Source organism: Phoca vitulina, unplaced genomic scaffold, assembly GCF_004348235.1.
Source record: "Phoca vitulina isolate PV1807 unplaced genomic scaffold, GSC_HSeal_1.0 scaffold16, whole genome shotgun sequence".
Lineage (NCBI taxonomy): Eukaryota > Metazoa > Chordata > Mammalia > Carnivora > Phocidae > Phoca > Phoca vitulina.
In genome coordinates this window covers 30,909,517-30,937,045 of record NW_022589719.1, presented here as the reverse complement: position 1 = coordinate 30,937,045, position 27,529 = coordinate 30,909,517, and the positions used below count along the sequence as shown (strand labels likewise).

The 27,529-nt window shown below is 56.7% G+C and overlaps 1 protein-coding gene across 13 annotated transcripts in view; it reads left to right on the top strand.

The window, feature by feature from the left end:
* The first annotated feature begins 7,730 nt into the window (after window positions 1-7,730).
* The window catches only part of NRXN2 (neurexin 2), a 97,281-nt gene continuing 77,482 nt past the window's right edge, over window positions 7,731-27,529 (top strand). For 11 of the 13 annotated variants that reach the window (XM_032414355.1, XM_032414359.1, XM_032414353.1 and 8 more), the window contains exons 1-4: window positions 7,731-8,469; window positions 19,116-19,133; window positions 24,184-24,213; window positions 26,535-26,606. In XM_032414355.1, coding sequence (XP_032270246.1) covers window positions 7,731-8,469; window positions 19,116-19,133; window positions 24,184-24,213; window positions 26,535-26,606 — 859 coding nt within the window. The remainder of the gene's footprint in view (window positions 8,470-19,115; window positions 19,134-24,183; window positions 24,214-26,534; window positions 26,607-27,529) is intronic. The other 2 variants (XM_032414354.1, XM_032414350.1) reach the window with 2 other exon arrangements.

The window sequence follows — 27,529 nt, the reverse complement described above, 5'->3', positions numbered from 1 at the left end:
GAGAAGGGTCTAGCCGGGGGTTCCTTCATTCCCGCTGGAGGAAGTGTTCTCAGACCCATCCTGTCCTCAGATCCACAGGGGTGGGTGGAACTGACCGATAGGCAGGGGCCGGTGGTCACCGGGTGGCCGGGAAGCTCTCTCCAGGAGTCGGGGCTCTGTCCTGGCTTCTTGGCCTGGGCTGAATCCACACTGCGGGCTCCTGAGAGGCTGGCGCTGGGCTCTGGAGGGGCTGTTAGGGAGCTCTCTGGGAAGCTCGCAGTCTCTGCCCCAGTCCAGCTACTCCCTCCTGCCCGCCCTTGACAGTGACACAGACAACCTGACACTGATACATACACTCGGTGGCGCCCACCCAGACACACACCTACACAGGCACACACACATGCATACACAGCACACCTCCCGGCAGCACACGCCTACACTCCCCGCCCGGAGACTGCCACCTCGCTGCCTGCCTCAGAGACCTCCCCCAGGTGCCCTGCGCTCATGTACACGACACACGCATGGCCCCCACCTGCCCCCGGAGCCCCAGCCCCAGCTCCGCACTGTCAGCCCTCACCCTCACACACACACACACACACACACACACACACAGCTCCCCACCCACCCATTCACGTCCCCAGGAGCCAGGGTCAAGTCAGCACACTTGCGCTCCTCCATACACACCCTCGCCTCCGGAACACACCCTCCCGGACACCCCCAGCCCCAGTCGGCATCACGATGTGTCATGGCACCACGTTGCCTCAGGCCTTTGTGTGTGTGTGCACCCTGGCACACACTCGTGTTTGCCAACACCCTTTATGCCCTGGCTCACCCCCTAACTTCTCCCCCACTTTCATTCGCTCTCGTTCACTCTCATATCTTTGTGCCCTGCGAGAGCCCCCCCAAGCCCCAGGCCCTCCTGCCCCTCCTGACCACGACCACAGTCCCTCCCCGTCACTAGCTACACCTGGCCTTCCCCAGAAACTCCCATTTCTAGGCCCCCCCCCTCGGCACTAATCCTTGGGGGCCCTACCCCTGCCTGACGCTGGAGCCACGCTGTCCATTCATCCCAGCTCCGAGCTCAGCTCCCAGGGGGACGCCGACCATGTGTCTCACACGCCACCTACCCTGCTGCTCCATCTGTTGGGGCGGCTCCCCGCCTGGCTCCATCCACACCGGCAGGCCCGTGGGGCTCAGAGACTCACTCAACAGATAATCCAGCATCTGCATGGCACCTGATCATTTACAAAGCCTTCTTGCCACCACCATGGGGGCGCCATGTGGGCTCAGCTCTGCCCCTCAGTGAGCCTCAGTTCCTCATCTGTAAAATGGGGGTCCTCGTACCTACCTCCTGGGGTTCCTGCAAGGACTCCATGAGCTGCCAGTGACAGTAACAATTGTACGCATCGCGTTCCTACTGTGGGCCCGGCTCTGGGCTAAATGCTCTCAACTCTACCTCGTGTATTTGTCAGGAATGGAGCGAGCCTCTGGCAAGTGGCAGCTCTTTTCCTCATGATCACAACCTTCCACACACACGTGTGCGCACACCTGTCATGGGAACAGTCCCAGGTACCTCATGCTTACTCACAAGGCTGCCCCTGGAAACCATCTGTCCCCCTGCATCACTGGGGTGTGCCCACCCAGGTCGGCATCCCCCAGCTGTGCACAGCTCAGGGACGGGCATAGAGGTGAGCTCACCGCTCTCACTGTCTGCCCCCAAGCTCCTAGGCACTTGTGCTCCAGCCCCCACTTTGCCGAGTCATTCAATTGCACCTCCGTCCCCAGCCCACCCAACTCCTCAGCCCCACACCTGACGACAGCCTCGTCATGCACGCCTCGAGGTGCCGCCTCTTGTGCCCAGCCCCCTGCATGCTTCTCTCCAGGTACACAGAGACCTGCTCAGGGGGCCGCCATGTACACACTCAGGTTGCCCTCACTTCCAGCGGTGCTGCTATGGGACTCCCTCTGGTCTTTAGACCTTCTCCCACCTTCCTAGGCAGGAGGAGGTGTCCAGCAGAATTGGGGAGGGCCCAGGGGGCAAAATTTGAGTCCCAGCTCTGCAACCTCCAAGCTCTGTGACCTTGGGGGGCCCCTTTTCCTCTCTGAGTGTGTTTCCCCATCTGCAAAAGGGGGCGGTGATAAGACCTGCCTTGATTGCTTCTCTCACCGGGCCCTGGTGGAATCAAAGGAAACATGGGACACGTGGAGTTTTGCAAATTGCAAGATTTGGAGATGAGGAGTTTTAAATGTAATCATTAACACAACACATACTTTAGGCTATGCCAGGCACTGTTATAAAGTGCTTTACGTATATTAACTCTTAATTTTGACAACACCAGTATTACCTCTATTTTACACGTAAGGAAACTGAGGCCCAGAGGGGCTAAGTGATTTGCCCAAAGTCACACAGCCAGAAAGGGGTAGCTCTGGTATTTGAACCCAGGCTCCGGAGTTAGTGCCTCCGATCACTGCTTTGTTTTTGCCCACTCCTGAGGGGTGGCCAGATGCGGACACGCTCTAGGTCTCCCCCAAAAAGTCATCAGGGCTGGAAGGAGGGAGCAGAGGAGGGAGGTCAGAACTGTTTGCAGCCCACCAAGCCTGCCTGTGGTTTCACGGAGGAGAGGGGACCCTCCAAAAAAACACATTGGGACTGAAAGGGACCTTAGGGCTCAAGTAGTGTGATGTCCCCTCCCATGGGATTCAAGGGCCCCCCTCCTGAGCTACTCTGAGCAGTAGTCATCCTGCTCAGCTCACACACCTCCACAGAAGGGGAACTCACCACCCCCCCGGAGGCAGCCTACTCCACTGTTGGAGGCTTTAAATTGCCAGCAAGCCTCTCTTTAGCTCGAGCCAAAATCTCCCTCCCCCTAACACGCACTTCTCCCACCTGTCCATGGGCTGCCTTCTGGGGCCACCAGAATGTGTGTAAACCCAGCTCTTCCTCGCCGGCGCCTGGGGGAGGCCCCTGCTGTCACACTCCCAGCTGGCGTGAGGCGAAGAAAGCCAGAGGGAGGCTGGCGTTCCCATGGCTGGAGGTGTGTGTGCGTGCACGGGTGCGTGTGGTATCGAGGTGGCCCGAGATGGGGGTGGGTGGATGTGGGGAGAAGGCCCCTGGCCAGGGGCTCTGCCAGAGTAGGCATGGACTAGCTCTCCTCCCGGAATTTGCATCCGTGGAATTTGCAACCGTTCGCTCAGGTTGCCCTGGGGGCGTGGGGGTGCTGAGGCTTTTGGTCAGGCAGAAGGCCCAGGTCTGGAACGGTGGGTACAGGGGGAAGCGTCTAGAATGGAAGGCCAGTGACCTTTGTTTTAGTCTTGCTCTGCCATGTGGCCCTGGGTCAGTCACTGCCCCTCTCTGGGACTCAGTTCCCACCTCAGAAAAAGCAAGAGGGTTGAACTCCATGAGCTCTGAGTTCTGTGGTTTTCAGTTCCAGGGGCCGACTAAGTCTGGGTTGTCTGTAGAGGGCAGTGACCCCCTGTGAAGGCCAGATCAGAGAAAGGTGGGCTCTGAGCTCGACACCTCCCTGTGGCCTGTGGCCCGGGCAAGGTGGCAGGAAGGCCCCAGGCGTTGGAGTGAGCAGACCCCTTACCTGCACTCGCACTTGGGCAGATGGGTTTATCATGCTAAGCTCAGGTTGCTTGTCTGTAAGCCTGGGGTGATGAGTGGGCTCATCAAACTCCTGAAACTGAGACAGTGCGTGTGGTGGTCCAGCCAGGCGCCGGGCGTGCACTGGGGAGTCCAGAAGTTGCAGTCCACGTGCCGCCGTGGCACTGGCCTGGCCTGGCCGTGGGAGACGAGAAGGCGGCTGTCAGCCTAGGAAGACCTAGAAAGAGTCTGTGGGACAGGGCTCAGTGGGCGAGAGAGTAAGTCAGGTCCTCAGAGTGGCCGAGTCACCCCACACCCCCTCCCCACGCAGCTCCCCTCCCCATTGGCTCAAGGTTGCAGAGGCCATCTGTGGGTAGGAGGTGCTAGGAGGCTGACTGGGTGCAGAGTCCTGGGGAACATGGGAGAGGTCAGGTCCCCCAGGAACAGTGGTCGGGGGGCCAGCAGTGGCTGGCTGTGTGCACTACGCTGACGTCAGTCAGCAGACAGGATATCCCGAGGCTGCTCAGGCCAGTGTCCCTGCACTGACAGTGGGCACTGGAGAAGAAGAGTGGGTCTTGGGGAGCAGTGCCTGGACGGTGGGGGCAGGGGGCTTCCAGTGGGGGAGGGGCCATTGCCTTGTACAACTCCAGGGGAACCTGGAGTTGTGCAAGGCGATGGGCCCGGCCCATGGCAAGGAGATGGGCCCGGCCCATGGCAAGGAGATTGAGCCCAGAGAGCTGTGTGCCAGGAGTAGAGGAAGGTTAGTGAGTCCTAGGTTTGCAGGAACGCCCTGCGTCCTGGCAGGAAGGGTGGGCTGGAGGCTGGGTCAGCAGAAGCTTAGTCCCGGGGAGGGGAAGAGCAGCAGGTTTCCCGGGGAACTGTGGGGTGAGGTGGGGTGGGGTGGAAGGGAGGTGTCCACTTAGCACACAGTCTTCTTGGGGCCATCTCTGTCTCACAAGCCTGCAGCTGCCCAAAGGGTCTCCAGGTCCCTGGAGAGAGGACCGGGGGAGGGTTAGGGCTTCCTCCTGGCCAGGTCGGCAGCCCCTGTGCCCGGCACCGAGCCAGGCTGGCCTGGGCTGCGGAGCTGTGGGCTGTGGGGAGAATGAGTAATGAGTCTTGAGGGGCCCTGGTTCCCAGACCCTGCCCTCGCCCCTCCCAGGAGACACCGCACAAGCCCAGTCTCTGCCGCCACAGCTGCCTCCCAGCACAGTACCCGCTCCCTTCCCACACTCTCCCTCCACAGCTTGGCACACACTGCCCTGTGGAGTCACCCCCTCCTGGACTCTCACGCACTTTGCCTCCCCCACCCCCACTGGCCTCCAGGTAAATTCCTTCTGGCTCCTAGGACGCAGGCATCTACCTCCCCAGCCTCTGGAGGCCTCCTCACCAACCTTCACTCGATCTGTGCTCTGCCAGCCTCCTGAACAAGGGAGACCCAGCCCCGAGGCTTTTTCAGTAAGAAGCCCTCTGCCGGCTCCCTCGAGGGTGGGGGATGTGAGTATGACAGAGGGATTGGGTTCAGGGTGGGGCAGGAGAACTGATCCCCTCCCTTTCCTGAGCTGAGGGGTGAGTGGACAGCAGCACGAAATCCTATTCCCTCTGCTAGTGGAAATCGATAGCTAATTAATTCCCTCCCCAAAATGTGTCCAGAGGTGGGGGTGGGGTTTGGGAGAGAGACAGAGAGAGGCTGGGCCAGTCGGAGACTGAGACCCCAGCGGGGGAGGGAGGAAGGACGTCACTTTTCTGGTCTTCTGGCCTGTGCCTCCGCTGGGGGTCTCCCTGCCCCTTCTGGAGAAGAGGGGGCTTGGCCTTTCCCTCCCCCAAGCCTGAGGGTCCCCCTCCCCTGCCCAGGGCTGGGGTGGGGGTGCATGTGTGTGTGGGTAAGGGCGTCAATCAGCTTGGGAGCAGGTGCTGCATTTAATTTGATTGGCTAATTAGCCCGCGCATGTTAATTATCTCCATTACCCAATGAAGAGAGGCAGTGGTAAAGCTATATATAACCCGGACAGTGTTCGGAGGGAGAGGGGGCTGTCTGCCTGCTCTGTCCCCTGCTCAGGAAGGGGCAGCCCTTGGAGGGGCAGTGACGCAGGACACTTGAGTCCCCATTGATGCCTGTGGGCCTGGGGTGGGGGGTTGGTGGTGGTGGGGGCAACAGTCAGAAGAAGCCAGATGGAAGGACCTGAGAACTGGGCTTTGAGGGTTTCTTGGAAATAGCTCCCCAAACTCTCCCGCTGTTCTCCTGGGACCTTCTCTGGCCCTTCTTCCTTCGGCACACATGTCACTCTAACCATCCCTGCCTTCCCTTGACTCTTCTCACTCCCCTGCTATGTTTTTTTTAGGGGGCCCTTAGGTTTCTCTCTCTCCCTTCATACCCCAGCTTTCTCCCATGTAGAAAGGAACTACACCCATCCGACCTTCTCTCTCACCCCTCTTCTCTCCTTTTGGTTCCCACTGCCCTGAGCTACACCCGTGTCTGCCCTACCCTTTGTATCCTTTGTGGAGAGACTGGAGTCTGACACCTGTGGATCTAAGTCCCAGTTCCCTGCTGACGGGCTGTGTGACCTTGGGCAAGTCCCTAGACTTTCTATGAGGGCTTCCCCAGTGGTTAATGGGAATAGCGGGACTTCTCAGAGTGATTAAGTAAAATGCCATTTGTAAAAATGCCCAGCATCCAGGGCTTTGACAAATGCTGTTTGGATTAATTTTCTCTATCGTCTCTTTCCTCTTCTCCCCATCAGGCCACCTTTCTCCTCCATTACTCTTCTGTCTCTGTCACTTTTCCTGTGCTCCACCCCCCCACCCCAACAACTTCAATCTTTCCTTGTCTCTTCCTAAACTTTGGCCCCGCCCTGCTTCTCTCCCAGGCTTCTCCCCACCTCCTTCCCTTCCTCCCTCCCCAAAATAAAATCAATGCAATATTCAGGAGGGTTGTTGGATATAAATAATTACGACTTGGAGTTTAACGAGATGCAAATTCCCCTCCCCGGTGTGGGGTATAAATTGCTCTCTGACAGCCCGTTACAAGGGTAATCATTTCAGAAAGGCAATTTTATGTAAATAAGCCTGCCTGCCTCCTGGTGGCTCCCCCAGCCCTGGATGGGGAGGGGGTGGAATTGAAGGGTGAAGAGAACCCAGGTATTGGGCCAGGACTGAGGGTGAGGACTGGGAATTGGAGGTTGAGCGTGACAGACATTTAAGTTTAGGAAGGATCTGGCCTGGTGAGCAGTGGGGTTGGGGCCCAGGAAGGGGTGAGTGTTGTTTAGGGGGAATTGGAGACATGTGTCCTTGCATGGATGGAGAGGGTTTGGGGCCTGGATGCCTGGGTCCTAGCTGGCTTCTCTCCCTTGCCCCCTTCTCAGCCAGGTTACCCAATGATCCCATTGACGAATTGGCATTTAATTAATCCCAATGAATTATTTAGCAACTTCATTATCCAGCATCAGGAGCTGATGAGAGAGCAGCGACTAGCTGGCTGGTGGTGGGAGCATCACACAGAGGTTGGGTGGCTCAGAGAGGAAGGGGCTGGTGGAGAATCTCCAGCTGGTGGAGAATCTCCAGGCCTCACCCACAGGAGCTGGCCCTGGTCCTGACCGGGGGGGGGCGGGGCGCGAGGGTGAGGCCGCCCCGGTTGGGCTCCTACCGAACTTTAAGATGCTACTACCCACCCGTCCACATCTCAAATTAATAACTACCCTAATGAGTGCCATCTCTCTGCAAGTGCTGGGACCCCAGTCCTACCGTCCGTGGTGGTGTCTCTTGCTCTGGGACCCTCTCCGGGTCAGGGCCCGCTCCTCAAGTCCTAAAGGGGAACATTTGGGTGCTTGCTGGTGTGACGGGGGAGTCAGCACCGATGATCCCCTCCTTAACCCTCTCCCCTCCTCCGAACCCCTCATTAACCCTTTCCTCTCTGTTTCCCCGCAGGCATCCCTCCCCCATCTTTCGTCGGAGCCCGCAGCGGGGGAGGGGCGCCTCCGCCTCCGCCGCCGCCCGGGGAAGCCGGTACCTGGGCCTCTGCGCCTCGCCCCGCGGCCGGGCCCATGGCACTGTGAGCCGGCGAGGGAGCCCCGCTCGGCGCGAGGGGCGCCCGGCCCCCTCCCCGCCCCATGCGCCCGCGGCTCTGAAGCCTGAGCGGGGCCGGGGGCCGGGCGGGGCCGGGGCCGCCGGAGGCATGGCGGCCGGGAGCCCGTGGCGGCCGCCGTCGCCGTCGCCGCGGTTGCTGCTGCTGCTGCTGCTGCTGGCGCTGGCGGCGGGCGCGGGCAGCCTGGAGTTCGGCGGCGGCCCCGGGCAGTGGGCTCGCTACGCGCGCTGGGCGGGCGCGGCGAGCAGCGGCGAGCTCAGCTTCAGCCTGCGCACCAACGCCACGCGCGCGCTGCTGCTCTACCTGGACGACGGTGGCGACTGCGACTTCCTGGAGCTGCTGCTGGTGGACGGGCGCCTGCGGCTGCGCTTCACGCTCTCGTGCGCCGAGCCGGCCACGCTGCAGCTGGACACGCCGGTGGCCGACGACCGCTGGCACATGGTGCTGCTGACCCGCGATGCGCGCCGCACGGCGCTGGCGGTGGACGGCGAGGCCCGCGCGGCCGAGGTGCGCTCGAAGCGGCGTGAGATGCAGGTGGCCAGCGACCTGTTCGTGGGCGGCATCCCGCCCGACGTGCGCCTCTCGGCGCTCACACTCAGCACCGTCAAGTACGAGCCGCCCTTCCGCGGCCTCCTGGCCAACCTGAAGCTGGGCGAGCGCCCCCCCGCGCTCCTGGGCAGCCAGGGCCTGCGCGGCGCCGCCGCCGACCCACTGTGCGCGCCCGCGCGCAACCCCTGTGCCAACGGCGGCCTCTGCACCGTGCTGGCCCCCGGCGAGGTGGGCTGCGACTGCAGCCACACGGGCTTCGGCGGCAAGTTCTGCAGCGAAGGTGAGCCCCGGGGTGGGGTGGGGGAGCCGCCGCTGGGCGCCTGGGCTCGGGAGTGAGCGGCCGCCTGCGCCTGAGGTGGAGCCGGCAGCCCGCGGGCTCGGGCGCGAGGCCGTATGAGAGCGTGTGAGAGCGTGCACCAGCACGCGAGGGTCGTGGGGCGTGTCCCTGCGAGGGGCGGGTGAGGACGCCCGAGCGGAGGGGGCGCGTGGCTAGCCAGTGGCCTGTGTGGACGCGGCCTGTGCGGGGCGACCTGAGGGTAGTACTGTATCGTCTGGTCCGGCGGGGGGCTGGCGGGAGGACGAGGGTCCGGGCGCTTGAGGGCCTGTGGGTCGGGTGTGTGAGGGGGTAGGTGAGCGAGTGTGCGGACTCGATCTGTGCGGGGCCGGCTCATGTGGGCGGGGACTATGCGGGCGCCAGTTCCGGGGCCTGGGAGGAGTCCCGACGGTGTGTGCAGCCTGGAAGGCCGGGCGGTGTGCAGGGCCGGGAGTGGGAGGGGTCTGCCCGGGGGGCGGGGCGTGAGGGGCTGCGGGTGGGGCCGGGGTGGGCGGGGCCTGCGAGGCGGGCGCGCGGCGGGCGGAGGCGGGCGGAGCAGGTGTTGCCTGCTGCGGGCGGCGATCTGAGTTGGTGAGAGTGAAGCGCGGGAAGTATGGCTGGTGAGGCCGGGGCACGACGGGAGGAAGGGGGCCTAGGCGTGAGGAGAAGGGCACGCAGCGAGGGCAGGTGAAGGAGAGTGGGGATGGCAAGGTTGTGCCTGGAAAGGGAGGTTTCAGGGAGGGAGAGCTTCCACCAGCTCCCCAGCTTCCAGAGGCGGAGCTGAGTGAAACGAGGGAACAGGTCGCGCGGGTGGCGCCAGGCCCCGGTCCCTGCGGGCTGTGGTTCAGGGGGACGGGAAAGGAGGGACTTGAAGGCACCTGTTGTACCTTGGTCTGGTGGGGCGCGGGGGAGACGTTCCCCGTCAGTTTGGGGGCGAGGGTGGGCATCTCCTTCGACCGTGGTCTGTGGCGGCAGGCATGCTTTCCTCTGCCCCAGACCCCTAGAAGCTGTGGGCCACCTAGCTGCCGTGTGTGTGCCTGCCCCCTCCCCCGAGAGGTCGAGTCCCTTGGGGAGTGTGTGCAGGTGCATGTGTGTGCCCTCAGACTAGTGCGGCCCTAGGACCGCTTTGGGGATGGGTGTCCTCCTGGCTGCCAGCATGTGGACAGCCCTGGGAGGAGCCGAGTCTGCAGGTGTGGCCCTGGGTTTGGGATGCACAGTATTCTGACTGTGTGTCTGTGGTTGTGGTAGAGGAATCCTTAAGGAAGGTGTTTGGATTGCTTTTGTGGGGTTATTTGTACAAGGTTGTGGGATATATCTTCAGGAACTGGGTGTATTAAGTTAACCTGACACCTTCTCACCTTTTCTCCAAGGAGTTCAGGTGCTCCCTAAACTGTGAAAGTGTGTGTCTGGGTGTGTTTGCACGCAGAGGCTGTGAGTCTGGCACTGTGTGTATTATGTGTGAATGGTCTGCTTGAATAGAGTAGTGTTTACAGATGGGAGTGCAGTGCTTACGGGAGTGAATAGTATACAAGTGTAAGGGCGTGAGCTCATATGTAGGTACCCACGTGCGTGTGTCTTAATGTGAGACCTCAGTAAGACACTGGAACTCCATGAGGAATCTTTCTTTCCATGACTTTGAACTTGATTCTCTGATCTCTATGACCTTTCCCCTCCAAGCTTTTCTAAGAAAATAGGATGAACCACCCTTCTAACTTGATGGAAAGGGAATTTGAGCTACAGAGAGGTTCTAGTAGCCGGTCCATGGGCTTACTGGCAGAATTGGGCCTGAGTGTATGAAAAATGCAGCCAGCAGCACATTGGTCAACCAGACCCTTGTGTCCATTCCCTGCAAGGATTTATTGGCCAGAGGCTCCCAGTGAGCCAAATAAGGTGCATGCTTCTGAATACGGGTTGTGTGGTTGTGTGTCTGAGATGTGTTGGAGTACCTGTGTGCGGGAGGGACAGTTTGTGTATCATTTGCGTGTGTTGGATGTGTATGAGATGAATGTTTGTGTTAGCTGTGTTGGAGCTAGGAGAGACGGTTGCTTACCTGACCCATTGTGTGTGTGTGTGTGTGTGTGTGTGTGTGTGTGTGTGTGTGTGTGAGATTCATGAAGAAGAGGGAAAGGGGGTATTAGGTGGGTGTCAGACAGTTGTTGGGGCAGGATTGCCTCTGTGTGTATGTGTGTGTTTGTGTTGCTAGCTGTTGAGGGAGGGGTGGTGCTTTGTCTGATAAAAGGGCAGGGATATTCCTCTCTGTATTCCTTGTACCTAATATGGTACTAGCCACTTAGTGGGTGTTTGATAAAAATTTGTAGAATGAATTAAGAGATGTTAATAAATATTTGGGAGAATAAAGGCTTGGGTAAGGCTGTGTGTGTATATGAAAATAGGCGTATATTTTCAGATACGTGCTGTGGATGGGCACGGGGTTGTAAATACCGATCGTATCTGGAGGTGACAGGCACAGTGACAGCCCTACTCATTTGCCTCCCTCTCCCCACCCCATGACCTCATTCCCTCTCCTGATATTTGTTCCTATTTCCTGGGCAGCTTTGGTAGTATCCTGTGCTCATTACACTTCTAGTACATTCTCATCCAGCCAAGGAGGAGGAGAATGCAGCTCCACTCTTGGGTATATGGGTTGAGGAGGAAAACTTTAAGGGGAATAGGCCCAGCTTCTCATCCCTGAGACAGATCTGAGGGCCAGAGTCCCCAAGTTTCCCCCCGAAGTTATTGTCATTTCATTATTTTTTTTTTTTTTAAAGATTTTATTTATTTATTTGTGAGAGAGAGAATGAGAGAGAGAGCACACGAGAGGGGGGAGGGTCAGAAGGAGAAGCAGACTCCCTGCCGAGCAGGGAGCCTGATGCGGGACTCGATCCAGGGACTCCAGGATCATGACCTGAGCCGAAGGCAGTTGCCTAACCAACTGAGCCACCCAGGCGCCCTGTCATTTCATTATTATCTGCTTTGAGTGAGCTTCAACTTTTTGAGATTGTGGGCATTTTAAAAAGTCAGTAATTCATAGTACCCTTTCCAAATAGGAGTTATTTTTATATCTGTCCGTTGTGAAAAGGGACAACACAAAGCTACTATGAATTCAGGAAAGCTTTTAGATGACTTCAATGTTACATTTGCCATTGTGGTTAATCAAATATACATTAGAAAAAAGTTTTTTAGCCTTACATGCAAGACATATCAATGTGCCTTCAGTATCTGGTGTGCATATGGATTTGTGGATGCTTTGGAATCCCCCCCAGGCCTTCCTGGGTCTGGGCCTACCCATTGACTGAGAACCTCCCTGTTAGGAAATGTGCTTCTTTTTTCTCTGGGGCGGGGGTGGGGGTGGGGAGTGGGGGGTGGGGGGTGGGGGCGGGGAGAGTCTGGCCACAGGTAACTGAAGAGAGAGCTAAGTATGAGTAACTGAGTGTGTGTACCCAGTGCTGATTATCTGCCAAAGCGGGGATGGAGTCCACGGGAATGGTGCAGTGACTTGCATGTGAACTCATCCTGTCCCTCACGTGTGAGGATAAAGGGCTGAAAAGTGATCAGGGGAGACGGTGTGCAGGTGTGTGTAGGAGACCTCGAGTGGAATGGGGGCACAGATGTATAGGACAGAGTGGTAGGGGTACACCTAGCTTGGGAGAGGAGTATGAAGCTAGTAGGCAGGGAGTTAGATGCATGTTATTCATAGGTATGTTTCTTATGTTGGTTGGTCATTGAATTCAGTAAGTAGTTTTCAAGGCCTCCTTTGTGCGAGGCCTTGTGTTGAGGGCTGAAGGGGGGTCAGAAATGAATAAGATGCTGCTCTGGGCATTGACTGTTTAATCGGGGAAGCAGATAAAAAAGCAGTCCAGTCTGTGGTAAAGAGCACAGATTCTGCAGCCAGGCTGCCTGGGCAGTGACCCTGGACTTCAGCTCTCTCCATCCTGGTTTCCTTTTCTGGAAAATGGGGGCAATAATAGTACCTACCTTATGGAGTTGTTATGGGAGCTAAATCAGCTAATTGGTGTCAAATGCTTAGAAAAGCATCTGGCACATAGACAATGCTCAATAAACACCAGCAAAAGAACAAGACAAATAATAGTATGGTACAGGGACGCCTGGGTGGCTCAGTCGGTTAAGCATCTGCCTTCAGCCCAGGTCATGATCCCAGGGTCCTGGGACTGAGCCCCACATTGGGCTCCCTGCTCAGCGGGGAGCCTGCTTCTCCTTCTCCCTCTGCTGCTTCCCTGGCTTGTGCTCTCTCTCGGACAAATAAATAAATAAAATCTTTTAAAAAATGGTGTGGTATATACCCAGAGATGTAGCAAGGCAGTGCAGCTTAGTGATCAGACCACAGACTCCAGAGTCTCAGGTCTGCGTTTCAATCTGACTTCTGCACTCACTAGGTCCGTGCCATCAGGTGAGTGCCTAAGCGTCAGACGAATTTTTCCTTACCTGTAAATGGGGATAAGCATGCTTGTCTCACAGGTCTGTTGTGGGAATTAAATGAATGTCTGGTACATAATAAGTGGTGAGTAGATGGGAGTTACTATTACCAGCAGAGTGCTGTTGGTGTTTCGAGGAAGGGATAGTTTTACAAGTTGAGGGGGATTGGTAATAAAAGGCATGCTATTGAAATTGACCTTGTCCATGGATGAATAAGCATGGTCTGAGGAGGCCACTCCATGCACAGACACTGGTAAGAGCAAAGGCATGGGAGGGAGGGACATGTATGTCCCATCCATAGAGGGGGCACCAAGAATATAAGGAAACGAGTGGAATCTAATGCAGGAGAAGCAGGCTGAAGCCAGGTCTTGGAGTTTTGACTTAAATCATTCAACCAACATTTATTGGATGCTGTGTCCTGAGTATTGGGAAATGTAGCCACAGAAGAATTTTGAGCAGATATATGAATAATAAGAGCTATGTATCAGAAGCTAGGTGTCTGGTGTAGAAGGATTATGGGCAGCAGAGTTATGGAGTGGAGAAACCACTTGGGAGATAGTTCACGAGAGAGATTTTGAGGCCCTGAATCTTGCTGGTCTTGGGGAATGGCGAGGAAGGGTGGTGGCCTTTGTCACAGCAGGAGAAGCACATGCTCGGGAGCTGATGCTGGGATGGAAGCTCTAGGACTCTGTTGCGTGGGGGTGGGCAGGGAGGAGGCAGAGGTGATGAGGTTTCAGGTTTGCGTGGAAGGACGGTGGTGGTGGGTTCATGGCAGCAGAGGGGTGAAAGGAAAGGGAGGGCGGTGGGAGGGGAGCAGTATCGGGCCACAGATCATGCACGTGTTGAAATGTGGTATCCCTTGGTGTTCTTAGACAGAGGCGCCCAGCCTGTTGGAAATGCAAGACCAGAGCTTTGCATTGAAGGCGGGGCTGCGGATGGAGACCTGGGTACTCCAGGGGGCATGTGTGGAGAGAGAATATTTGAAGCTCTGGAATCGGATGAGGTGGCCAAGGAGAAGGTGAAGAGACTTCAGAGGAGCCCACAGTTGGAGAGGAGTGGCCGCAGACATAGCGAAGGAACAGTTAGAACAAAAAGAGACCAGATCACACAGTCAAGGGGGGAGAGCCTGGGGCCTCCCAGCTAGTGAGCGTTTGCTGTGCCTTGGACGTTTTCTCTCATTTCATCCTCATGCCACCGCCTGAGGTGGAAGAGCTGGGATCTGAACCCGGAGCTGACTCCGGGGCTGGTTGTACCCCACCTTTATCCATGCTGCCTCCCAAAGCTCAGGCAGTTGGTCAGCTGTGTCCGTGCATTACTTCCATGTGGTTTATTGGGGTGTTTAGGGACAGCGTTTCATCAGAAGCCAATAGCCACCCCCAATTCTTCGGGTCACAACTTCTCCCTTAAGCCAGTGTGCCATGAGGGTGTTCCTATGTCTGCCAGCCAGCTGTCCCAGCACCGGGAGAGGGCAGTGGAAATTGATCAGTAAAATCGCAGTCTTCCGGAGCCCTTGGGGAGAAACTCACCCTGGAAAGTGGAGCATTATCCCATTAAAATACACAACTCACCAACACTGAAAGCATTTCAGATGGAAATCTTTCTGGGATATGTTGCACACCTCTCTGCCTCCCTAAGCATAATATTTGGAAAGTGATTTAACCTTTTCCGGATGACTCAGGATGTCGTGATTCCCCTTAGGTATTGGACTGTCACACAGTGGTTCCTTCACTGAGATTTGTCCCTGCCTGAAATGATGCCTGACTGCTGTATTTGGAGTTCTTCTATTAGCTTTTCATGAGTTTTTCCACCTCTGTCCTTAGGAGGAGTTGTCAGGCGGCAGCCCACATCTCTCCCCCGGCCTCCCCTCTCTGTTTGAGAACTTGGAAATCAGCATTTCCAAGCGTGTTGGGTTGTGGGTCGCCACCAGTATGTGGGTTCTGGGTGAGGTCTGAGAGGTTCTCCTGTGAGGAGATAACAGTTTTTATTTTATTTTTATTTTTATTTTTTTAAACGTTTTATTTATTTATTTGACAGAGAGAGACACAGCGAAAGAGGGAACACAAGCAGGGAGAGCGGGAGACAGAGAAGCAGGCTTCCCGCGGAGCAGGGAGCCCAATGCGGGGCTCGATCCCAGGACCCTGGGATCATGACCTGAGCCGAAGGCAGACGCTTAACGACTGAGCCACCCAGGCACCCCAGAGATAACAGTTTTTAATGCATCACTGCCAATGATGTTCATTTTGGTCTCTCAGAACGTTTTCTTCTCTTTTGTTCTGGGCTTCCTCACTGTCCTTGATAACGAATCTGCTGGAATCCCGAGTTCATGTTAGGCAAGACAATACCATCTATGCCCGCTGGTGGGGCGGATAAGACCTCTGTGTGTGAAAGTTGAGTAAATGAGGTCATGTATGTGGCACCACTCTGTCAGCTGTAATATCCGATACCCGTGGTCCTGACAAAAATTCTGCTGCGAGAGAGACGGCTCTGGGCTCAAGAGAGCAGTTCAGGGAGTGGCTGGTGTGAGAACCCAGAGATGAGACAGATACTCACAAGCAAAGCCTCAGACGGCAGTGTGGTTAAGAGCAAGGGCTGCCCGGGGTCCAATCCGAGTTTGCTCCTTGCTGTGTGTGTCAACTTGGGCAATTTACTTAATCACTTTGTTCTTCAATGTCCTACTCTGCAACATGGAGGTTAAAATGTTGTTGCAAGGACTCAATGAGTTATATGGAAATCCTTTACAATGGGCCAGGCACTATTCTAAATGATCAGTAAAGGCGACTATGATCATTAACCCCGGTGGTCAGAGAAGGCTGCAAGGAGGAGGTGGGACTTGGCTAGATCTTGAATGAGGACTAAGTGAGATTTGTGGAAGGAACAGGCGGGGCTTTCCCTCCAGGAAAACAGCCTAAACTCGCTGTCTAGGAGATGTGAGTCGGGTGTGTGGGGGACGGGTGAGGAGACCAACATGGTTGAGCTTTGGGGGAGATAAGATCAGAACTATAGAGTCAGGTCAGCTTCTAAAAGTCTTGACTTCTGGCCAAGAATGCAGGCCATGGGAAGTTTTAAAGCCAGACAGATTTGGGTTTAGATTTTGACTCTGTCCCTTACCGGCAGTGTGACACAGGACAAGTTTCTCGCACTTTATGAGGCTTAGTTTCCCTATGTCTACGAGAGAGTGATGGCAGCATCCACTGACGAGGTAGTAGTGACAAGGGATGGAAACAATGCATGGAAAGAGCCAGGCACACTCGAAGTACTCAGTATGTGAGAAGTGTTTTTGATTATTCATTCAACAAACATAGGCATGCCTTTTTCTGAGCCAGGAACTGTGCAAGCAGCTGGAGGTAGAGATGAATGAGACATTGTCCTTGCTCTTGGATATCACACAGTCCAGCCAGGAAGCAGACATGGAAATGCAATTCGCGTTGGAGATACAATAAAGTGAAATAATGATACAATGTACATATTGAGAGCGGCACAGAGGAGGGGCGGCTAGCCCTGCCTGGGAGGCCAGTTGGGAACACAAACAGAGGTATACTGACCTGGTCTTAAAACAAGAGCTGGCTTTCTCAGGGAGCTGAGGATGGGAGGAGTGGAAATAGGGAAGGGTGTTTCAAGCCAAGGGAACGGTATTTGCAGAAACGTGGGCCATTAGGGAAATGAACAGCAGTTGGGTGTGGCTGGAGCCTGGATTGTTTTAGGAAAGGAGGTTGGAGGGAGGCGTGGCCAAATTTCCAGTGGGCTTGCCTGGGAAGATCAGACCGTATCCCGGAGGAGTATCCTGGGAAGTCTTGAAGGGTTTTAAGCAGGGTCCCTGCCCACGGGAAGTAGGTAATACCACCAAGCTCATGACGTTGCTGGGAGGGTCATGCGTGAGACGCCTGTTGAGGGTCGGTAGGGTGCTGGCCACTTGGCTACTAAAGGCTTCTTGAGCCTGGCAGAGTGGAGGGTACCTCGTGGGTGCTCCAGAAGTGTGGGTTGAAAGCAGTGCCCTTGCCCAATGCAGGGCAATGGGCCCTTGGTTGCGGGCGTGGAGATTAGCATGGCTTTAGTAATGGAGTTTGGATGTCAGGGAAGCTGTCTGAGTAATTGCTGAGCAGACAGTTGGGGATACACAACTGGTACCCGGGGAAGGGAAGAGGTTCAGTCTACAAACACAGGTCGGGGATTCCTTAAGCCACGGAAGTGAGCTGTCGCCAAGGAGGGCACGGAGAAGGAAGGAGTGTGGAGGGCATAGGACCGAGCCTGGAGGGGTCCGTGATGGTAGGTGTGGGACACAGGTGAATCAGCAGAAAGCAAAGAGCAGCAGAGAAGGAGAGGTCAGTGAGTCTCTAGGAGCTGTGTCTCGGAAGCCAGGAGAGGGAAGGCTCATGCAGCCAGCAAATCAAGCTTGCTTGTTGCGCCTTCCTGAGTATAGCGTGGCCCACGTTTGTGGCAGGTGGGAATACTTTTGGAAATACCAGCCATGTTGGATTATTTAGAAATCACCATGCCTGTTTGTTTGTACGGGTGCTGGAGAGATGATTGTGCTGACTGACCAGGGCCTTTGCACACTGGGGCCAAAGAGGTCCTGACATGAGGCTCCTCGCGAGAGCCCAGGGGTTTTCCTGAGGGCCCCTTTCTAGTCTGCATAGCAACCCTTGCCCTAAATGCAATGCGATTCAGTTTATTTAAGAACATCCTTGTAGACACAGCTTTGGGGGATGCAGGTAATAGGTAAAGGCTTGCGTGAAATGCAGATAGATGATCGACAGACAGAAGGAGAGGGGGCTGTATTCATCGCAGGGCAGGAGTCTTCAGCCGGCCGAGGGAGAGTGGGGTGTGGTGGTGGTGTATGCATCTAATATTAGGTATTAGATCACTATGTGGGTATTGATTCTGCACTCAGCCTGTGTGTGTGTATTAAGGAGGTGGGATAAGGTCTGATAAATGACAGTGTGTGTGTTTCTGGAGTAGAGCTAACCCCCTAAGAGCCCCTGAGTAAATAACACAAAATGATGCTGGAGGTAGAGACAGTACGTGCATGTGGGCGTGAGTGTGCGCCAAACGGCTGTTTGTGTGTATATGTGTGTATCCTGGGGCCTGCAGGCCCATGTGCATGTGCATGCATGTGCATGCGTGTGCGTGTTTCCCCATCGGGTCTGTGCGTTTGTAGGTTGCACTGTTTCTCTGCCCCCCTGTTTGCTTCCTCTAAAGTCTCCCAGTAGGTGGGCGCGTGAGGAATGTTCGGGGAAGGGGGTGACCCGGCCCTCTCCCAGGGCAGACCAGAGCCTGGCCTGCTTGGGTTGTTGTAGCTTCTTTGAAGGAACTGTCTCCATCCTCTCTTGACCCACTGGGGTCAAGACCCATTGAGGTCAAGACCCAGACCCAGGCCGAGCCCCGCCTAGGGGAGGGCTGGCTACCCAAAGACTGTGGCGGGAATAGGGGTGGGCCCAGTGTGGCCCCTGCAGCTGGGCGGCAGCGCTCCACCTCCCCCAACTGCTTGTCCTAGAATCACAGAACCAGAGCCAGAAGGGCCTGGGAAACATTCGAGTCTGCCTGTCTCATTTTTACAGAGGAGGGACTGGTGGCTCAGAGAGGTTAAGTGACTGGGACGGGATGCGCGTCACATGGCACTTTGAGGCAGAACTGTGCTTTCTGACCTTCTGACCGCATTTGGATGGCTTTTCTCCCCTGGGGGCCGGGAGGGGATGGTGGTTGCGTCTGTGTGTGCAAAAGCTTCGAGTGTGGGTTGCGTGAGAGATGACATGTGTCTCCGGACCGCTGAGCGCCTATGTGTGTCAGTGTGTCACCGAGTGTGAGTGTGTCTCGGGTAAGCCCTGTGTGAGCGTGTCCCCATCTGTCTCCGAGGCACCGTGGAATGCAGGGGAGGAGCGTGCCTGGGAGAGCCAACCCTGCCTGCCTGCCACTCCCGGCTCTGCCTCCAGTTCTCCGTGTGACCTTGAGGGTCACTTCCCTGCCCTGGGCCTCAGTTTCCTGAAATGTAACATGAAACGGGGGGCCTCCTGGACTGTGTGACCCTGTGTGTGCGGCCTTGACTCAGGTGGCCGCTGGGCCTGGGTGGGCTCAGGGACCTTGAACTCACCCCCCTGGGAACCTGTCCTTGGTACGTGCACTAACCAGCCCTCCTTTCCTCTCTCTCTCTGCCTTGCCCTTTCCTGAACCTTGCTGGCCTGCAGAGGAGCACCCCATGGAAGGTGAGTGATGCTTTTTTGTCATTGGGGTGGTAGATCAATCACCACGGGGTCCTATGTGAGGGGGTGTCGTTGGCCACCTAAGGGCTCCCTCTCCTGCCCATGCTTGGGGGCCCCCTAGGGGAAGGATGTCTGGGGGTCCTCTTGGCTGCCTGTTCCCTCCTTATTGGTTTGCTGGGGAGAACTGGCGGGCAGAGGGCAGGCCTTTCCACGGGCCAGTCTGCCACCTGGCATGTCCTCTTCTTTAGGGAGGAGACCAGAGTGAGGGTGAAGGGATGGGGCTGGAGGATCTGAAGTGCCCGGAAGTGAGTGAGGAGACACACTTTGGCCCAGCCCGGTGGAGGGAGCTTAAGAGGGCCATGCAGCCGGGGGCTGGGGGCTGCTTGGGTGAATCCGCTCTGGGTCTGAAGGATGCAGGCAGAGGGTGAGGGGGCCGTGTCCCCGGGTCCTTGGGTGTAGGTGGGTGGCAGCTTCTCTGCTCTGACTGACACGTGCGCTGGGAGGTAGGGGCCGTCTGCTTCTTCTTTGGGCCCTGGCCGAGGGCCAGCGTTAGGGCAGGAACCTGCCTCTCTTTGGAGTCCCTCTGTCCATTCCTTCCCGGTCTTCTGTTTCGTCTGCCTTCTCTCTCTCTCTCTGGTTTCTGTCTTTACCTTTCTTTTTCTCCAGGGCTCTGTCTCTGGACCTTTTTCTGTCTCTGTCTTTCCCCAGGCTCTCTCTGGGCTCCTGTCATTCTCCGAACCTTCCCCTCTCGCTTTGGTGTGCCCTGCTCCTTTTCTTCCTCTGGGGCTGGACGAGGTCGGGGAGATGGGAAAACTGGGAAGACTCAGTGGGCTGGTCCACGCGTGGAGGCTGGGCTGCAGGGGAGCTCATGCAGCCACTGGGGAGAAGGCAGGCAGCAAGGTGGGCAGGAGGTGGGATCCCATCCCCAAACCTGTCCCATGTTCTTTTTTTTTTTTTTTTTTTTTTAAAGATTTTATTTATTTATTTGAGAGAGAGAGAATGAGAGAGAGCACATGAGAGGGGGGAGGGTCAGAGGGAGAAGCAGACTCCCCGCCGAGCAGGGAGCCCGATGCGGGACTCGATCCAGGGACTCCAGGATCATGACCTGAGCCGAAGGCAGTCGCTTAACCAACTGAGCCACCCAGGCGCCCCCTGTCCCATGTTCTTTTCCTGGAGAAGCAAGAAGAGGGTAGGAGTGGGAGGGATGCAGCAACTCTAGGCTGGGAGCTCCCTGGGCCTGGGCCCTGGCATGAGAGGGGCAGGGGACAGCACCCAGGGTTGGGGAGTCCTGGGTGAGAAAGAAGGGGAGGGCTTTTGGCTGGAGTATGGGCTGGAATCCATTTTTCCTTGTGGTGTCTATGGTTTGGCTTGTCTCTTACTGACGTCTCTTCTCCTTGGGTGGCTTCAGTTCCCCTGGTCCTGGCGGGCAGGCACCATCCGTGTGTGTGTGTGTGTGAGAGAGAGAGAGAGAGAGAGTGTGTATCCGTGTGCACACGTGTTCCTCGGGCTCAGCGGCTCGGTTGTGTCCGTGTGCCTTTGTGCACGTCTGTACCTCTGAGCTTGTGTGCTCGCGCCTGAGTGTGTGCAGGTGCGTGCACGTCTTCCTCGTGTCTTCCATGGCGCGGCCACATCTCTGTGTGCCTCTGTAGGAGTGCCTGCATCTTAGTCTGCATCTCTGTGTGTCAGTGTTTACCTCTGTGTGCGTGAGAGAGTCTGTGTGTCTGCGTGGACGCAGCCTTCTGAGGGCTGGAGATAAGATTTAGTGCTGATGTGACTTTTACTTGCTCTTGATGTCATGTCTCCTCTGGAACAAAGGGAGAGATGGAGGAAGGGAGAGGGGAGGGGAATGGGCCCGAAGGGAGAGGCTCGTGGCGAGGCAGAAGGGGGCAGAGAGATGGGAGGAAGGAGGGGGGTAAGTAGAGGCAGGAAGAAGTGGAGGGCGGGACAGAAAGGAGGGAACTCAGGGAGGGGAAAGAGCCAGGCCACAGAAGAAAGCAGGAGGGCTGTTGGGGGGAGGTGACTGAGCCAGGAGGGGAGAGGAGAGGGACCATCAGTGCTTTCCCAAGCAAGCAGGGTAGCCGGGGACAAGAAGGGGAGCCGGGCTTGGGGACACGTGGGGAATGAGCCCCTCTGGACACCGCTGAGCCATTTCTTGGGGGTGGCGTGGTAGCCTGCTGGTTTGGAGGGGGCAGTGCCTGGGCCTGCGTGTTGGTGTGTGTGTGTAACACACCCAGGGGTGAGACGCATCTGTGCGTCTCTCTGTGAGGTGCCTGCTTGTGTGTCTGTCAATCTTGTCTCCTGTCGCCAACTTCCTTCTTTCGGTGCTGGTCCTTTTGGGCTTCTGGTAGAAGGGCAGGGACTGAGACTGGGAGTGGTTTCCGGGGGTGGGGGCTGGGGCCTCCTCTGTGGCACAATGCTCTGGACTCTGCAGTTGAGATCTTGGAGTCCTCCGTGCCGCCTTCACCCTCTTTTCCCGACTCTCAATGCTGTGCCTCAGGCCTAGCTTTCTCCCAGGAACCCGGCCATCCTGCTCCCTAGCCCCTGACAACATCTCCTTTTGGGGATTCTGGTTGCCCCTCCTCCTTTCTCCCTAGCCTCTTGTAGCAGGGAGAGAAGACCCAGAAGCAGCCAGATAAAGTGCCCGAGGAAAGGACCCTTGGTAATGCCATCCGTCACTGCCAACCTCTTCTCCAGGGGGTGGGAGGAGGGGCTGATGCCACAGGTGGACGTGGGGAGGGCTTCCCCAGGCTGGCTGGGCACGAGGAAGGAGCAGAGATTTTAGGCCTGGGGGATGGGGGTGGGGCGGGGGGTGGGGCGTAGTCTTTAGGGGGTGCACCTGCAGGCCAGGCTGACCTGAGCCATGGGAAGACAGGGTAGGGAACCGACCTCCCCTTCACCAAGATGGCTGGTGCTGTCACGCCTGAGGGAGCTGAGCAGCTGGTTGCCGTGGTGACAGAGGGAGAGTGCCGCATGCTAATGAAGCTGCCTGGGAGCTGGGCAGCGGAAGGGTCTGCGAGGGGAGAGATTTGGCTCCGTCCCTACCCCACGCAGTGTTCCTACCCCACGCAGCCGCTCAGGCCTTGGGGGGACAGAGCGCCAGTCCTAGGGCCTCCAGCTCCTGGGCCTGGATTTCCAAGGCTGGAGCCTACAGGCGAGGCTATTTCTGCCTGGAAGAGTTGGGTGAAGGTTTAGGGCTCTAGGTCTGGCTCCTGGATTTAGAAGGTTTGGAAGATGCTGGTAGACCTTGCGGAAAGTTTGTGGGGGGCATTCAGAGCAAAGAGTAAGACTCAGTCCAAATGCTTGGTCCTCCCCTGTTTTATGGATAAAACCTTTGTCTTCCCAAGAGCTGTTCGATCCTGATGCAGCTGCCGTCCCCTCCCCCAACTGGCCTGAGACGCAGAGGTGGGAGACGCATGCCTTTCCCCCAAGAGAGGAGAAGGGGGCGAGGTGAACCACTGCCCACATCTTCCACAGGGTCCAGGCCTTTGGCCCCTGGCCACTCCCTTCCTGACCTCCCGGAGCACAGGCATCCTGGCCTCTGCTTTGTCTCAGAGGCACCTGGAGTCCTTTACCTTGATAATCCCACTCTGGCCAGGCTTTTTGTCCCTAGGGCCACCCTCTCATTGCCACGGCACTGGGATGGTTTCCAAGGGCTGTTTCTTGCCCACCCTTTTGGCTAGAGACCTGGGATGTAGGGTGGGGGGAGAGGGAGGGCCTGGCTGGTCATGTCAGGGAGCCCTGGGACCTCAGCTTCGCTGGGGACCTGGTGCTGCCAGCCTCTCTGGGGGAGGGCTTTCTGTGGCTGGTGTTCTCTGGGGACTAGGGTGCTGGTCCACTGGGCCAGAGTCTTTCCTCCTAAGGTTTAGGAAGGCATGGGTCAGGACTGACGAGGCTTTTTCAAGGGGCCGAGGTAACCCTGGAAAAAAAATCCCAGCCCGTCATGCCCTGAGTCTTGGAGATAGGACTTCTGTTTTCCATTTTCAAAATTCAGCTTTTGGCTCATCTCAGAGAGGGCCAGACCAGAGAAAGGGGGTCTGTAGAGAACTTCTGACCTCTCAGAGAGCCAGACCTCTTGCCCACAGGCCTTGGCCATCCTCTTTGGTTCTTGCTGTCCCAGAGCGCGGGCCCTAGTCTCCTAGTCCTCCTTGTGGAAGGATCCAAGCTCAGGATCTCTGCTCCAGCATTTCCCATCCTCCTATCTGCTTCTGCTCTAACTTTGTCCTCCCGAGAGCCCCGCTTTCCTCATAGAATCCAGGAGCTCGGCAATCCGTATGGAGGTTGTTGGGGAGGTGGGCAGCTGGGAGGACTGGGGCTGGACAGATGCCTTTCCAAAGCCCACTTTGGTGGGAGATTCCTTCTAGGCCCAGGCCCCGCACACCCCCCTCCACCTTCTCTGCCAGCCTCACAGGGGTGAGGGTGGGGGTGGGGGTGGGGTCGGAGGTCCCCCCTGTCCACTTAATCCTGCGCTAACAGGACACTCTCTCTCTCTCCAGGTGGCTTTGATTTTTGTGTCGTGTTTTATTTTCTCCTCCATCTGAATTGTTTTTTCTCGTTGACTGTTTTTTTTTCTCTCCGCCTCCCGGAAGAAAAAAAAAAAGAAAAAAAGAAAAAGGAAAAAGCAGCCCTCCCAGCCTCATGCTTCTCCTCCTTTTCCTTTTTTTTTTCCGGCAAGAAGAAAAAAAAGAAACCAAAATCTCCTCTCTCCCCTTGCAGTGACTCCCTGCCCCAACCCTTCCTCTGGTTCTGCCTGTACCCCCTCACCCCCTCTGGTACCCCCCTCTCTCACTCTCTCTCTCTCTGTCCCCCCCTCGTGCCCTCCACCCTGTTTCCGGCATCGGGGCCCCTCTCCTCAGCTTCCGGGGCTGGGGGCTTCCCCCTCGATGCCTGTCACAAGTTAAAAAGGGTTTTTAAATTGTGGCAGCAAAAGCTTTTTTCTCCCCTCTCTCTGGCTGATTTTGATGACTCGTGTTTTCTTTGTTTCTTTCCCCTTTTCTTTCTTTTTTCTCCTTTTTTTTTTTTCCCTTTCTTTCTTTCTCCCCTTCCCCTTTCCAAGGTCCGGCTCACCTGACGTTAAACAGCGAAGGTATGGTTTGAAGTTCTGGTTTGGATTGGATTGGATTGGATTGCCCCCAACCTGCAACTGGATTTTCTGTTCCTCTCCCTGCCCCCTCTCCCTGCCTTCCTGCCTACCTGTCCCACTGCCTTCCTGTCCTTCCTGCCCTTCCTGCCCTTCCTGCCCGCTGCCTCTGTTGTCTCTCCGTGTTCTGGGACTGGGGTGCTGGGGTGGGGGCGGGGCCGGCCCCCAGTCTGTGCTCTCCCCTCCCCCGCCCTCCCTGCTGCGCTCCATCCGCGCTCATGTCACCTTGGTTTCTGACATCAAGAGATGTTGCAACTCCTGCCGCTGTCTCCAAGTCACCCTTTTGCGTTTTCCTGGTAGTGTATCTTCTTTTCCCCTTCTCATGGTGGTGTTTTATTTCCTTCCACTCATTCTGATCATTCTTTCTTTTCTGTGGACCCAAGTACAAAGAGAAAAGCATGGGCTGGAGGAAGAGGCTTCTAGGCAGCCTCGCAACGCTCCCCCTGCTGCTGCGGGGTGTCCCCTCTGTCCACAGCGGCAGCGAAGCAGGGAGAGGCAGGGGATTGGGGTGCAGGATGCCCCCTTTGCACAGCTGTCCCACCATCTGCCCTCACCAACATCTCTTGACACTGTTTGACAGATGAGGACATTCAGGCCCAGAGAGTTGAGGTGACTCGTTAGTGATTATATGGCCTTTAGTCGGTGGTACCATTGGGGCTGCTTCTCTATTTTTAGCCTCCCTTCAACCAAGTCCCTACCATCTTTAAAAGCCCGGTGTTGAGCAAACCTGACAGCCTAGGGATCCTGACTGTGATCCCCCCCAGCGCTGAGCCCTCCCTGGTCTCCCCATCCCTGATTCTTGAGCTCAGGTATTCTGGACCCTTAGGCACTGCTCCCCAAGCCCAGGGCGGTCCTCTGTCAGGGCTCATCTTCTGTAGAGGGGGTGTCTTTAGCCTATAGGCAGGAGAGGCCTAGAGGACGAAGACTGGGCTGTGGGGAGAGATTCAGATATGGAATTTGGGATGGATTTAAGTCTGGGAAGGTAGGGGCCTGGGTTTCTTGCAGGGTTGTGAAATCATGGCAAAAACTGTGGGGAAAGGAGGCGTCCCGAGGGGGTGGTCAGGACAGGGTTGGTTCACTCACCTCCTTCTTGCCTCTCAATGCCTGGTTCTGGGGCTGTTGGCGGTAGCACACCTTGGTCATAGATGAAGACCCAAAGGATCCAGAGCCCCGCTTCCCCCCTCCCCTGAAAGGTCCACAGCTCAGGTGTGATTCTAGCTTCACTTGTGGGGATTTGGGATTGAGGTGGAATAAGGGCCCAGACACGGACGTTTAAACTCCATTCTCAAGCCATCCTGTGGGGTCTGGCAATAGGTGTGGGGGCCCGGGAGCCAGGCACTGAGTGCACGAGTCACTGTCGTGGGTGGGGGGTGTGGAGAGCTCAAGCCAGCCTGGAACCCAGTGTGATAACATGTGTCTGCGGGGGCTTTGGAGAGGAGGCCTGAGGGTTGATGAGCTGCGTGGGGGGCGGGGGGAGGTGGGAAGTGGGAAGTCAGCCCTGAGAAAGGCCTTCCCTACATACATGACGAGCTCCAGTCAGGCAGAACCTCTCTTGGTGTGCATAGCCCTGCTGAAGGCACGAGGAACAGACACAAACCATGGCCCTGGCCCTGGGAAGCCCCATGATCTGATCTAATTGGGAAAGCAGGGGACAGAGGTGACAGTAAGAAGGCTCACTACTAAGTGAGCCAGATGTAGATGGAGAATCAGGTTTGCCTTGAGGACAGGCCAAGAACACAAGAGGCCTTTGGTGTGTGAATCAGGAAGGTCTGGGAGGAGGGATGCCTGTGTCAGGCTTTTGGAGGAGTTGAAAAGCATGAACTCCCGCCCTGCAGAGAAGGTGCGAGAAGATGCAGAGTGGGGAGGAGAGTGAGCTGAGAATCTGGAAGTAGAAGCTTAGGGGCCTGCAGGTCCCCAGGGCTGGCCTATTTGCATGTTCTTGGGAAGGAGGAGCTCCTGAACCAGCAGGGAGCCCCCTGCTCCTCCCCGCAGTCTCCCCACCCCTGGGCCGCAGTCTCCCCACCCCTGGGCCGAGGGCAGAAGTTGGTGGCTGTGAGTCTCACAGAGTTTGTGGGCCTGTTGGGTTTGTCATCTGGCTCCTTCCCCAGAGGCCCCGAAGCAAGTGAGTCCCCAGAATAGCACCCCCGTGCCCCAGCTGTACCTCCAAGCAGGACCTCTACCCTGAGAGGGCCTTCCATCACCTCAAGGCTGGGGTGGGACTGGCTGGGTAGCCCCCTGTGCCTGACCCCCCAATTCTGCTTCTCCAGTAGGGTCCTTACTGTTCTCCGAGGGGGGGGCCGGGAGAGGAGGAGCCGGCGATGTGCACCAGCCAACGAAAGGTCAGTGACCCCACGGTCCCCAGAGAGCCCAGCCCTCACCCCTTGCAGGCTAAATGCACTTCCTTGGGGGGGGGGGCAGCTGAGTCAACAAAGGTGTGCCCCTTTGTCCCCCCTCTGAGGTCCATGGCCTGCATCCCTGGGACCTGCCCTGGTGTGAAGGGCCACAGACTTCCATTTCTTTCCCAAATCCCAGTTGTCCTAATGACCTTTTTCTAGAACACAGATGACTTTTGGTGGCAGATGTTCAGGCCTGTCTTTAGAAAGTATCTGGGAAGCAGGGTAAAGAAGCGGGGTACCTCCCCCATTTAACCATCAAATTCTGGAAGCCTGCTAGGTACCAGCAGCCCGGGGGGATTCTGGTTAGGAGATGAGGCCTTTATAACAGGTATGCATCCCCTAAATGAGCCTTCACCGCCCTTTGTGGAAGGCCTTGTTGCCCTGGGTTTACAGATGGGGAAACTGATGCTTGCCTGAGCCCCCGCGGCTGGCTTTCGGTCCGTCTCAGGGCTGGTAGGTTCTCAGCGACTTTTTCTGCACTCAGGCTGCTTCTCTTAAGAGAATCTCTTTCCCAAGGAGTTCAGGGGGCCAGTTTGGCAACCCTCAAGGAGCTCAGTGGGTGCCAAGCCCTGGGGCTATTGCGTCCGGAGTCCCGTCTTTGCTCCCTAGTACGTGCTGGGCTGTTGGCTTGGCTTCCCGCCATCCCTGCCTTCTTCCCGACTATTCGGTGTCTCTCTCAGCCCACTCTTGAGAAAGCGGCTGGGCCCTCTACCCCGGAAGTCTCCCCGGAACTCTGCAAGCAAACCCACACGCTGCTCGCTGTCGCATTTGTCTATGCGTCGATTTTCTCCCTCGCCGTTATCCTGCATCATTACTGTCACTCCCCTGTTTGCCTCCTCCTCCCCCCAGACCGAGCCCCCTGAGGG